Source organism: Micrasema longulum, unplaced genomic scaffold, assembly GCF_059751315.1.
Source record: "Micrasema longulum isolate JH-2025_06_02 unplaced genomic scaffold, ASM5975131v1 h1tg000414l, whole genome shotgun sequence".
In the NCBI taxonomy this organism is placed as follows: Eukaryota; Metazoa; Arthropoda; class Insecta; order Trichoptera; family Brachycentridae; genus Micrasema; species Micrasema longulum.
Genome location: NW_028277614.1, coordinates 88,055 through 101,450, shown reverse-complemented (window position 1 = coordinate 101,450; position 13,396 = coordinate 88,055). Strand labels below are relative to the sequence as shown.

The 13,396-nt window shown below is 33.1% G+C and overlaps 2 protein-coding genes across 4 annotated transcripts; one reads left to right on the top strand and one right to left on the bottom strand.

The window, feature by feature from the left end:
• Positions 1–2,505: 2,505 nt before the first annotated feature.
• Positions 2,506–4,572, bottom strand: LOC148281740 (MRN complex-interacting protein). The gene is made up of 2 exons (XM_088226172.1): positions 4,272–4,572; positions 2,506–4,193 (listed from the first exon to the last, which is right to left on the bottom strand). The coding sequence occupies exons 1-2, from the start codon at positions 4,320–4,322 to the stop codon at positions 3,291–3,293; spliced, it is 954 nt and encodes a 317-aa protein (XP_088082298.1). The 5' UTR covers positions 4,323–4,572; the 3' UTR covers positions 2,506–3,290.
• A 998-nt stretch (positions 4,573–5,570) lies between these two features.
• LOC148281739 (uncharacterized) lies at positions 5,571–11,351 on the top strand. Of its 3 annotated transcripts, XM_088226171.1 has the most exons (6): positions 5,646–6,038; positions 6,512–6,574; positions 7,017–7,106; positions 7,658–7,732; positions 8,864–9,030; positions 11,293–11,351. In XM_088226171.1, exons 1-6 carry the CDS (start codon positions 5,795–5,797, stop codon positions 11,305–11,307), a joined length of 654 nt encoding a protein of 217 aa, XP_088082297.1. In that variant the 5' UTR covers positions 5,646–5,794; the 3' UTR covers positions 11,308–11,351. The 3 variants fall into 3 exon arrangements, 1 of the variants encoding a protein (XP_088082297.1); XR_015822284.1 differs by lacking the exons at positions 6,512–6,574; positions 11,293–11,351 and having other exon boundaries at positions 5,571–6,038; positions 8,864–9,943; XR_015822285.1 differs by lacking the exons at positions 5,646–6,038; positions 6,512–6,574; positions 11,293–11,351 and adding an exon at positions 6,270–6,445 and having other exon boundaries at positions 8,864–9,943.
• The last annotated feature ends 2,045 nt before the right edge of the window (positions 11,352–13,396 follow it).

The window sequence follows — 13,396 nt, the reverse complement described above, 5'->3', positions numbered from 1 at the left end:
ATTATAAGTTTGAAATAATTTTTAGTCTATATATATATATATATATATAGTTGGATAATTTATAAAGCGCCATTTTTGTGAAAATCACCTCAAGGGCGCTGTACAATTAATAAATATCCCAGTACGTCTTGCAGCTACAGAGCGCATGGACGGTTGGGATTCTAGTTCCTCGTTTTCAATTAAGATCAATCAAAAATTATAATAGATAGGAGCTAGATTACAGGACGTCTTGCAGCTACAGAGCGCATAGACAGTTAGAAATTTAGCCCCCATTTACACATTTTAAAAATTGACAAATAAATTTAGTGTATTACAAAATAATAATAATATGAATAGTAAAAAGGAGTAAGATTACAACACGCCTTGCTGCTACTAAGCGCATAGACGATTGGAATTCTAGACCCCGTTTACAAAATTAAGGTATTTTAAAGTTGATATACTAAAGCTAGATAACCAATCATCGTGCAGCTACAAAGCGCATGGATGAGAGGAATTCCAGCAAAGTTAAAACAATATCAATAAATTTATAAAAAATAGAGTATAGTAGTAAATTGGTCAAGTGTTCATACCAAGAAGTAAGCAATAAAAAACTAAATAAATCAAACACTGTTTCAACTCCATGGGTAACAAAGGGAGATAGATGTCCGAAGAGAAGCTTTTGTAGACAGTAGGTAGATATCGTTGCCATGTGGCCCGCTGGCTAGTAGATAGTTTCTGGAAACGCACGTGCGTAGTACTATTATGCCTTTTGTTCCAATGACTTGGTGTCCATTTTGGTCCGTATTATTTCGTTTTATGAGACGCAACATTCCTGTACAAATTCACTTCTTTACATGAATATTACACAAACGCGTGTATAAGCGGTTTGATTTATAATTTTGTATATTATTAGAAGGCAGATATTTGAAATATTATGTATTTATCAATAAATGTCAGTTCACTTTTAGTAGCACTGTTGTAATTTTTTAATTATGGGTGTAGTGTTCTAAATAGCAAAATTTAGGTACTTTCGCGTCAAAAACTGATGCATTCTTAAACGGTATTAAAGGATTCATATAAAATTTTATGATTTTAAGGTTACAGACGCACTATTTTTGTAAGTTTCCATTGTTCACTATTTGTCACATATTTTGTTAAGAATAAAGTATAAAACAATGCTATTAAATAAATAGTCTTCTTTTTTCCACTGTTTGTTGAAACATGACTACACTACTACACACTAATGATTTATAAACATTAACTCATTGTTTTCTAACATATAAACACTTATTTTCAGATTTATTATAAGATTATAAGCTACGGTTGGGGAGGAACTATATTTCACGCCCAGCCCGTACGGTGGCTGACTAGTATTAAGTATCTAATATATTATAACTAAATCATTGTGTACAAGACAGAAGATTTCAATTTAAAAAAAAAAATATTTTTTGTTAATAAATTTCATAAAAAGTACATGTTTTTGTAAAATTCTAAACATATCTACTTTTACACATCTAGTAAATGTTATCACTGTAATTCTCTAAAAAAAGAGACTAACTCTTGTGCTTGGAGAGTGACTTACACTGTTTTAGTTGTTTATTTATAGGAGTTTATATAATTTTAAATACGAGTACATGAGAAAGAAAAATTAAAACATAGGATACTCGTATATAAAGAAAAAACATAAAAAAATAATACATTCATACTAATTAAAATTTAATGTTGTTTTTACACGTGTTCAAAAAATTTCTTTAGATGAACTTTAAATTTATATATTATTTTTAATAGTTTTTATTTCATTGGGAAGATTATTATGATTTTTTACACCTTTGAAGACAAAGTTATTTTGACCATGACTTGTATGGAATTTAGGAATTTTAATATTATGTTATTATCTGGGTGACTTATTCATCTCAAATTCTTTTATTTTTTCTTCTTTGTAAATTTGTATGGTAAAATTTATTTTATAAAGAGTGTCTACTGTATGAACCTTAAATATTTTATATAGACTTTCCGTATTGAATGTTGAGGGTTTCTTTAAAATTACTTTTATAATTAATCTTTGTACTATTTTAAGAAGGTTTAATATATTGGCATATGCACCACCCCATCCTACAATACCATATTGTAACAAAGATTGTACAATTGAGTAATAAGCTATTTTTAAATGATTGATTTTTAAAATATCCCTTAATCTAATAAATATGTATATACATTTTCTAATTCGTTTAACTAGTTCACTAATATGGTCTTTCCATTTTAAGTTTTAAAAAAAAGAAGAATCACGAGTTATGTTAAAATATATGTATATTCAATAAAATTAGTTTAAATATCATTTTAAAGGGCATTAGGAATTCACACTTAAACAAACAAAGCAGCCAGAGGCCAGCAATAAACTCACTGCTTTTTAATTTCCGTAGGAACATGAGTAAATAAATCTTTTATTGTTTCGTGAATACTTAATTATATATACAGGGTCTTTCACTAAGAGCTTCCTATCTTTTAATTGAAATAAAACAAAGTGTATGTGAGATATCATCGAATTTTTTTATTTGTTTGAAAGGTCTATCGATGCCATTATGTATGAAATATAACATTGTTCAAATGCCACCCGCGGCTTCTCTGGGTGGCGCACATCCGAAATGTCCAATTTCCCATGACTCTGGCGCATAAATCAGGCTGAATTTGACTGACGGCATGGTTTATGTTGGCTTTGAGAGCCGCTGTGGTTTGTGGCTTATTCCCATAGACCTGCGACTTAAGGAAACCCCACAAGAAAAAGTCTAACGGGGTCAAATCACACAATCTCGGTGGCCAGTTAACATCACCTCCACGTTAGATGACCATGCCCTCTAATAGCTTGTGCAGAATGTGACAAGAGCTGTATGGCACGTAGCACGGTCCTGTTGAAACTACATGTCGTTGGTGTCCATATCATCCAATTCAGGACAAAAAAAGTTGGTAATTATCAACCTATAGCGCTCGCCGTTAACGGTGATGGCCTGGCCAACGTCGTTCTCAAAAAAATATGGACCGATGACGCCGCCAGCCCAAAATCCACACCAAACAGTGACTTTTTTAGGATGAATTATACGTTTTTGGATCTCATGTGGATTGGTGTTGTCCCAAATTTGTCAATTTTGTTTGTTGACACACCCATCCATCCAGAATTGGGCCTCATCGCTGTAGATGATTTTTCGATGAAAATTAGGGTCAGTTTCAATGTTGATATTTTCGTATCATGATATTTACTACAAATTTTAGTTCTATATACACCCGGGCTGATGAAAGGATCAAGTAGTTCTCGCGAACTAAAGACGTAAAATATTGTTTAACGAATCATTAGGAGTGTCAGAAAAAGTATCAAACATCTGCAGAGTTACAGTGGAACATGGAGGACCTCGCGATTGAATTCGGGAGAGCTGTGGCAAAACACGGGAAACCTTGCGGTGGAACATAGGGGAACTGGCGGTGGCACATGAGGGGGCTCGGGGTGGATTTTCATCATGTAAATATTTATTCCATTTAGAAGAAGTTGGATTCACAAGTCGCATGCCAGGTGGAATATTGGATAGATTTATTTGAGATTTACCTGAGCTTTTTTCATTAAAACATGGAATAATTCCTCGCCCTTTACTGCAAGCCTCAGTAAATTGGGTAGAAGTTATAGATGATTCTGTGCAGGGGCCAATATTTTCCTCTATGATGTTATCACTATTGTGATCAATATAATAATCATTTTCAGTATATTTTTTTTTAGACTGAATGATTGAATAATCGTCATTTTTCAAATTAAAACATGCTTTTCTTTTCCCGAAAGAGTATTTATCGCTGATTTTCAGTTTGGGAAAAGAGTTGTGATATTTTTGTGAGTTTTCACTCTGTTCCGATGGTATTTCTAAAACAATATCAATGTCATTTGATATGAGAGTTTTACGGTGGTCAGATTCCGTAGGTGGAGGTTTTTGAAGATATTTTTTCCATTTGCTGGTATCAGCATCTTGTACTGATACCATATTACCAGAACTACTAGAAATTCCTAGAGTCTTTGTAACATTCAATGTGTCATTTTCTTTGTTCATCCGGAGAGCATTAAGTTTCTGTACATGGAGCCTACATTCTTTTCCAGATCCTTCGCCATAAACTTTCATTAAAGACTGCCTGTCACCGCACACTTTACAATCCCATTTTGTCGACTTCTTCAGAATGTGACTCTGGAAAAATTACAAAACTAAAAAAAGTTTGTACAAATTGTGTGAAAATATCGATTTAATATATTTTTTAATAGGTACCTGAAAAGTGCTACATTTATAACACTTTAATACGCGAAATTCTTGAGGCATTCTGATCGCAGGCTGATATTGTATACTTGGCCGTCAGTGCCAGACCATTGGCGAATTAAATTCCTCGAATTTAATTATTTATCAATTTAAAATAAATTAAATGATTAAAAGGAGATGGCTCAGTCGTAATTTATCTGAAAATATCAATTTTTTTAATGTCACATATTACCTGTCACCCACAGACTAGTCATCCACAGACTGTCATCTCTAGATTCAGGTAGTAATTACCGATGAAAGTAGTCGAATGAAAGTAGTCGACTACATTCGATGGGTAAATGTAGTCGACTGAAAGCCCGAATGCAGTGATGTAGTCGAATGAATTCACTCAGAATATTGGGTAGCCTCCTCCCAAGCCAAGGGTAAACATCTTTTCCAACTGAAACTAAATGTAACAGAAAAGCCTTGGTTTTCCAAAGTGATTCTGAACAAGTTTGAGACATCCTCCATATGCAGAATGCGCATTGGGCGCTGCTGCAATGGTTCTCATCTGTTCAGAATCCATGTCCAGGACTCTGCCATTTGCGAATGTCAGCTAGATGAGGAAGATTTAAACCATTTTTTTTTTGGATGCCCCATAAATGATTGGTATCCTGATTTTCTATCCGACCTCTCTGATATTAATATCCCATTCCCTATTCATATTCTAACTCTCCTGTCCCACCCAATAAACGTGTATTTAAAATCCTATGTAAATATCTAGTTGTAAATGGTGTAAAGCTGTAAATATGTTTTATTATTATATGTATATATTATATTAAATACTAACACACTAACTTGTACATATAATATTATATATGTAAAAAAAAAAAACAAAAATACTCGACACTGGCCAGAACACCCAAGTTAAGGTGTGAAAAGGCCATGAAAATACGAAGAAGAAGAAGAAGAAGAATGAATTCACTCGACGACAAATAGACCAATGGGCGAGCTTTACGCCGACTATCGAATGAATTAGTAATTTCCAAACTAATGAATTCACTCGACTACAAATAGACCAATAGGCGTGCGTTAAATTCATTCGACTACAAAAAGACCAATAGGCGAGCTTTACGCCGACTATCGAATGAATTAGTAATTTCCAAACTAATGAATTCACTCGACTACAAATAGACCAATAGGCGTGCGTTAAATTCATTCGACTACAAATGGACCAATGGGCAAGCTTTACGCCGACTACTTTCATCGAGTACTTTCATCGCCAACTAATTCGTTATTACGTAATGGGCGCAAATAGTTCTACATTATCTCTGATCAGGCAGTTTTCAGCCAATACAAGACTTTCTAGTCATTCTTCCGATGTCGCACAAGCCACTTGCTAGTAAATCAATACAGTTTGTGGCGCAACTGTCGGCGGCGTGTGCCCAGCCACGCCGTGCCGGCCGGCGTCCTTCTAGACGAACCGCCAATTTATCCGTTTCCATTCGAAATCGCTGTCACACTGCTCTCTGTGTTTTTACACTTTTTTCTTCGAAATGCCGAGTTGTTGCGTACCGAATTGTAATTCTACGAAAAAACTACATCGTTTTCCGAAACGATATCCACATTTATTTAAAGAATGGATCAATCGTGTTCAAAGTCCCAAATTTATGAATTTATCAGATGACGAAATTAATCGACTTTGTTTTGTGTGCATTAAACACTTCAACGCATTCAACTTTAGCCAATACAATGACATCCAGCTTTTATTGTGCTCTGTGCCTACCATTGGATTGCCAGGTAAATTGCATGATATTTCATACATAATTATTTCAAGAATTTGTCTCATGTTGCACGTTTATTTGTCCTGTTTGTCTGCCCTGCAAATTTTTATTGACAATCTTTACAACTCATAGGGAAAGCATACTTTTATTAATCTGGACCCATTTTACAATGAAAGTTATTAGTATTTCTGCAAGAAAAATATATGTACGACTCAGGTTGGCTTTCCACTGTAATTGCACCTTGTTTATCTGTCTTGTGTCTATACAATTGCAAGTCTGCTTTTGGAATGTGGTGTTTGTGATTTGTCTTACAGTTGGTTAATCGGGTTATTATGTATCTACAAAGTTGGCGTAGTGCCTTTTCCTGCAACTTCCGACATTTTTATTTGGTCATTATTTACAAACAATTACCAGGGTGGCATGGTGTGTATACAATTTTAGGGATGTGCCTTTGCAATGTGGTGTTGGTAATTTGTATTATTTTTACAGGGTTTAACAAGTCACCATCCAAAGAAAATAGTTTTCATTATTTACTTGGTGAACAGAGTTCGGGTATGTATTTCTATAATTTTCACATTTCCTTACACCCCTTCTTTCAGACATGTACAATCTCATTTATTATATTGTCGTTATGGTCGTGGCATGGTGTGTTTTCAATTGTAAGGATGTGCTTTCGCAATGTGGTGTTGGTAATTTGTATTTATTTTATAGGATTTAACAAGTCACCATCCAACGAAAATAGTTCTCATTATTTACTCGGTGAACCGAGTTGGATAAGTATTTTCTATAATTTTCACATTTCCTTACACCCCTTCTTTCAGACTTATGTACTATCTCAGTTATTATATTGTCGTTAATGCTTTCTACACGTAACCATCTCAGCTTATTCTTTTCTATTCATTCAAGCCTTACTCGATCTTTCAAGGTTTTTCCTGAAGTTCTTGCATTATGTTATCTGGTATGATGTTCATTTTATTTTTATTGTGAATTACAGTAGGCATAGCTGTTACTGAAGAACACCCCTGTGCACTCCCGGAAGGCGTTGCCAGTTGCAGTGGTACGACTTTCATCCAACCTATTTCTGGTTTGTAGTAATATTTTTTTTATTTTTGTAATAAAAATTTACAAACACACATATTTATATATAAGAGAAAGAGAAACATCTTTGTTTCTTTGTTAAAAAGAAAAAAATAATAAACAATACATATAAATTCAGGAGAGTTCAGCGTGTGTAAGAGTTAATGGGAGATTTACATCTTGGTTTGCGATCTCAAAAGGCGTGAAACAGGGATGTGTAATGTCACTATGGTTGTTTAATCTATACATTTTTCTATTAATTTCATACATTTTCTGCAAATTGAGAAATGCCGTTTTTGTGATCGACCAAGACTACATCGTCTGAGCGTGGGCCGTTCCTTTTTTAATTATTAAAAAGTTTATAGCACATATATATCGTATGACATGACCATGAAAGTGACCCTCTCAGTTGAAACAAATTTCTGACCCATAATTTTCTCCAGCAAATCGGCATATTAAAGCTGTTTGTGTTTTCAAAGAACTTAAAATGTATACATACAGTTACTTGTCCGACTCATTGACACATTGTCACATATTACTAATTAATAATGTTTTTAGATATCAACGCTGATGACATATCAGGCCCACTGCATATTTCTGGTCCGAGTGCACCTCAGCAGAGTACACCAAAAAGTTAGTATCAAATGACATGTATTCAATAATGCATTTTCTCTTGGTTCTTGGACAGAGAGATTTCGTTCTACATAATATCCACAGATACTTTGTTTCTATCATGTTCATGCAGTTTATGAATAATGCTAACGGATGTTTCCATGAAAATGCGACATAAATTTTTCGTCATTAAAACTTCATGAGGTGTTAAAAAACATTAAGTGGTTAAGACGCTTGAATTACGCACGGAAGGTTCCGGGTTCGATTCCCGGAGAGAACACAAAATTATAATATGATTTTTCTGTAATTGATCACTGTAATGGGCCCTCTTGTCCTGCTGTGGTGCAATTTTTATATTATTTATTATCGGGAATCAAAAAAATTACCTAATTGAATTATTGTTTTTATGAAATTTTTCCTTAATCGTTGTTCAATGTACAGTGATATACAGAATACAGATGCATTAGTGTGCAATTTGTACAATCTTTGGGAGTCGTCGTCTTCACAATATATATAATGTTATCCTGAGTTCCTATCTGACCTCTCCAAAATCAGCGTCCCATTCCCTACTACTATTTAAACTCTTTTGTTCCCACCCAATAATAATATATTAAAAAATTTATGTAAATATGTAGCTATAAATGGTATTAAGTTGTAAATAAGTTTTATATTATGTAAAATGTATGTAATATTAAATACTAACATGCTAACTTGTATGTATAGTACTAACACATGTGTAAATATTTAAATAAGTTAATCTCAAACTTGACACTGGCTAGAACACCTCAGTTAGGAGTGAAAAAAGCCAATAAAAAACTAAAGAAGATATACAGAATAAATATTTTTTTACATTATATAGATAAAACACATTGAAAAAGACTCAATTATGACGTTAGTATCCGTTGAATTACCCTAATACTACTCAAATTTATTAAAGATATAAAATACAATGAACTTCAACCAAGAACTTTCATTAACAAACTTGGAAGTGAAATTTTATATTGTAAATAGAACCAACTGCTAGTATTTCTTTTTGCTTATTTCCAAACAGCATCCCTTTACATTTTATCATTCTTTGCAATAATAGTTAGGCATTCATTATATTATGATGTTGGGACCCTTAATGCATCATTGTGAAATATTATATTACAGGACGAAAATATGACCACATCTTGAAGGATGTAAATGAAACCCAATCTCAAAATTTAACACCCAGGAAAAGGAAGCTTTACAAGAAATGTTTGCAGTTTAAAAAGGCTAGAAGAAACATGGAGATGAAGATTAGAAAGATGGAACTCAAATTAAACAAAGAGCGCCATGTATCCTTTAAAAATAAATTAAATAAAATCACATACCGTTTTTTTAAGTCTCAATTGAGGCTTCAGAAACGGACAAAACAGGGCCGTAGATATACAACTAACGATAAGGTTTTTGCATTGTCATTAATGAAGCAGGGCTATAAAAGTTATAAATATATTTCAAGCATATTTTCCTTACCATCCAGAAAAACATTGATGACAATGCTAAATAAAATCCCATTTAATCCTGGTACCAATTTGCATATATTTAAACATTTGGAAGAGGTCGCCCAAAATCTTTCTGCTAAAGCTCGAATATGCTCTTTGATGTTTGACGAGATGTCAATTAGTCAGAATTTAATGTACAAAAAACATAAAGATTTTATTGAGGGATTCCAAGACTTGGGTGAAGGAAAACGTACTCCAGCTTTTGCTGATCACGTTTGTGTTTTTATGCTACAGGGTTTATATAATAAATGGAAACAACCATTAGCATTTGTTTTTACAGGAGGACCCATTAAATCTTCAGATTTGGTTGTTATCTTAAAATCAATAATCTCAAATATCTTTCGTAGCAATTTGGAATTAGTTTCAATAATTTGTGACCAAGGTAGCTCAAATGTTGGTGCAATAAATATCCTGAAACAGGAAACCCGTGAATTGTACCTTCGGGGTGGTACTGAATGTAGAGTTCACGGGTTTGAAATTGAAGGCCATGAAATTGTACAAATGTTTGATGTGCCACATCTTTTGAAGGGATTTAGAAATAATATGCTAGTAAAAGATGTACATTTTGTTCAAAATTCTGTATCAAAAATAGCAAAGTGGTCCCATATTGTACAATCATACACATACGATCAAGCAAGAGGGGAAGACTTTTTCCAAATGCACAAATTAACCGATAGTCATATTTTCCCCGACAAACTAAGAAAAATGAAGGTCAAGGTTGCTGCTCAGGTATTCAGCAGGACAGTAGGAACTACCATGAAATCTTTGGCAGATACTGTGGATGATATTGACAATGGGGCATCACAGACTGCTGATCTTATATTATTTATAAATAAACTTTTCGACAGTTTAAATGGCAGTTCTCTCAATGCTAATAGTATTATTTGTAAATACCGTTGTGGAGTCAGATTAACATCTCCCCACTGGAAATTTTGGCAGGAAGCTATTTCCATCTTAAAATCAGTAAAATTTGTAGATTGCAAAAACCAAAAAATATCAGTACCACCTACAGTGCGTAACTGGATTACAACTTTGGAAGCAATATCATATTTGAGTAATAAATTACTTACATGTTATAAATTTACTTTTGTGCTTCCACGTAACCTTAACCAAGACCCCATTGAAAACTTTTTTGGCATGGTAAGAAGTCAGGGTGCACGTAACATAAACCCCTCTAGTTCAAATTTTATAGATGCTTTTAAGTCGCTTCTCATATCAAACTTATCTCATACTCACTCCATTGGAGCAAATTGTGAAAATGATGACGGTGAAATTTTAGATTCATTAAAACTTTTTTTAACATCGGACATCGAAGTACAGGAACAATTTCATGTTGATGATCACTCCTTACCAACAAGTTCTTCAAGACAGAAAAGTAGTCAATATGTTGCGGTTTGTAAATATATAGCTGGTTATGTGGCAAAACGGGCTTTATCTAAATTTGGATCTTGTTGTGAATGTAGACTGGATCTTAAATCTGAAACACAGTTACCGGGGCATAGTTTAATAACTTCTAGGGCATGTGGTCCAAATACTTTAATCCACCCAACAATCAAAATCTATAAAGTTTTTAATACCATTGTCAATCACTGCAAAAATAATTTACCGACTATTTGCCCATAAGTTTCATGTTATGTCGAGTTTGAAGGAAATAGTACTATCTAAATTAAATTCAGCATGTTTATCTTGTCCAGCACATAGAGGCCACCTTTTTGATTTTATTGTTAACTTAGTATTGCAATTATATATTTTTTCTTGGTGTAAACAAATTAACTTTCTATTAACTGGGCGAAAAAAATTAGAGTCTTGCATTGTTGATCCTCTCAAATTACAAGCTAGAAAGTGTTATAATAAAAGACTTAAGAATAAGAAGCGCAGACAATAGAGTAGATACATGCATACCCTTTTCTTCTTACCTACCATATTAGCACTTCATTTCATTACTTAATAAGCTTATAAGTGCTTCCTTCCTGCTTTATTCCTAAGCAGCAGCCTAGAAATGTCAATGTGAAATAAAATAAATTATCCACCATTAATAATGTTCTTTTGTTTCAGAATGGTGATTGTTGATGCCATGGATCTTAATGTGCAGAAGAAAATATTTTTCATCCAGGAATAGAAGGGAATCCAATACTGATCACAATGCTGCACAATTTTTAAATAATACTCAATTGTTATTTTTGATAATCAATATTAGCATATATATATAGTTGGATAATTTATAAAGCGCCATTTTTGTGAAAATCACCTCAAGGGCGCTGTACAATTAATAAATATCCCAGTACGTCTTGCAGCTACAGAGCGCATGGACGGTTGGGATTCTAGTTCCTCGTTTTCAATTAAGATCAATCAAAAATTATAATAGATAGGAGCTAGATTACAGGACGTCTTGCAGCTACAGAGCGCATAGACAGTTAGAAATTTAGCCCCCATTTACACATTTTAAAAATTGACAAATAAATTTAGTGTATTACAAAATAATAATAATATGAATAGTAAAAAGGAGTAAGATTACAACACGCCTTGCTGCTACTAAGCGCATAGACGATTGGAATTCTAGACCCCGTTTACAAAATTAAGGTATTTTAAAGTTGAAAATATGAAAGCTAGATAACCAATCATCGTGCAGCTACAAAAGCGCATGGATGAGAGGAATTCCAGCAAAGTTAAAACAATATCAATAAATCTATAAAAAATAGAGTATAGTAGTAAATTGGTCAAGTGTTCATACCAAGAAGTAAGCAATAAAAAACTAAATAAATAAAGCACTGTATCAACTCCATGGTTAACAAAGGGAGATAGATGTCCGAAGAGAATCTTTTGTAGACAGTAGGTAGATATCGTCACCATGTGGTCCACTAGGCTGCTGGAGAATTTCTGGAAACGCACGTGTGTAGACCCCAGGATTACGCCTATTGTTCCAACGACTTGGTGTCCATTTTGGTCCGTATTATTTCGTTTTATGAGACGCAACATTCCTGTTCAAATTCACTTCTTTACATGAATATTACACAAACGCGTGTATAAGCGGTTTGATTTATAATTTTGTATATTATTAGAAGGCAGATATTTGAAATATTATGTATTTATCAATAAATGTCAGTTCACTTTTAGTAGCACTGTTGTAATTTTTTAATTATGGGTGTAGTGTTCTAAATAGCAAAATTTAGGTACTTTCGCGTCAAAAACTGATGCATTCTTAAACGGTTTTAAAGGATTCATATAAAATTTTATGATTTTAAGGTTACAGACGCACTATTTTTGTAAGTTTCCATTGTTCACTATTTGTCACATATTTTGTTAAGAATAAAGTATAAAACAATGCTATTAAATAAATAGTCTTCTTTTTTCCACTGTTTGTTGAAACATGACTACACTACTACACACTAATGATTTATAAACATAAACTCATTGTTTTCTAACATATAACAACTTATTTTCAGATTTATTATAAGATTATAAGCTACGGTTGGGGAGGAACTATATTTCACCGGCCTCAGACGGTGGCTGAGCGTGAAATATTAGCACTTCATTTTATTCTTTAGTAACCTTATAAATGCTTCCTTCCTGTTTTATTCCTAAGCAGCAGCCTAGAAATGTCAATGTGAAATAAAATAAATTATCCACCATTAATAATATTCTTTTGTTTCAGAATGGTGATTGTTGATGCCATGTCTCTTAATCTTCACGAAGAAAATATTTTTCATCCAGGAATAGCAGGGATCCAATGCTGATCACAATGCTGCACAATTTTGTTATTTTTGATAATCCAATATACTAACCACACATGTATATAATATTATTTTACGAGTGTCAGTTTTCTTTCTCGATTCTTTCTGACGCATCTAATAGAATCGAGGGATTTATTTTAACAGTAAAATAAAACTATTAAAAATGTTTTTTTAAATTTTTATTTATGTATTCCTATTCCATAATAAATTTAATGTGCAATATCAATATAAAATTGTTTTTTTAAATACAGGACAGAAAAATTAAATTGCGTGCTAATACTTGTATTTAATTAAGCAATTTTGTATTGATATTGTACAATAAATATCAATATACGATGCAACGCAGTGATTTGAATTTTCGCGCCATCGTCAAAGCTTCTTGTATGCCACACTAGACAGCGCTGCGATCGACGCCCAAAGTGCTTAGA

Coding starts and splice junctions, on each gene's coding strand:
- LOC148281739 (XM_088226171.1), top strand. CDS start 5,795: ATGCCGAGTTGTTGCGTACCGAATTGTAATTCTACGAAAAAACTACAT. Junction 7,107..7,657: donor TTTCATCCAACCTATTTCTG/GTTTGTAGTAAT, acceptor TAATGTTTTTAG/ATATCAACGCTGATGACATA. Junction 7,733..8,863: donor TCAGCAGAGTACACCAAAAA/GTTAGTATCAAA, acceptor ATTATATTACAG/GACGAAAATATGACCACATC.
- LOC148281740 (XM_088226172.1), bottom strand. CDS start 4,322: ATGCCTCAAGAATTTCGCGTATTAAAGTGTTATAAATGTAGCACTTTT. Junction 4,194..4,271: donor ATAAATGTAGCACTTTTCAG/GTACCTATTAAA, acceptor TAATTTTTCCAG/AGTCACATTCTGAAGAAGTC.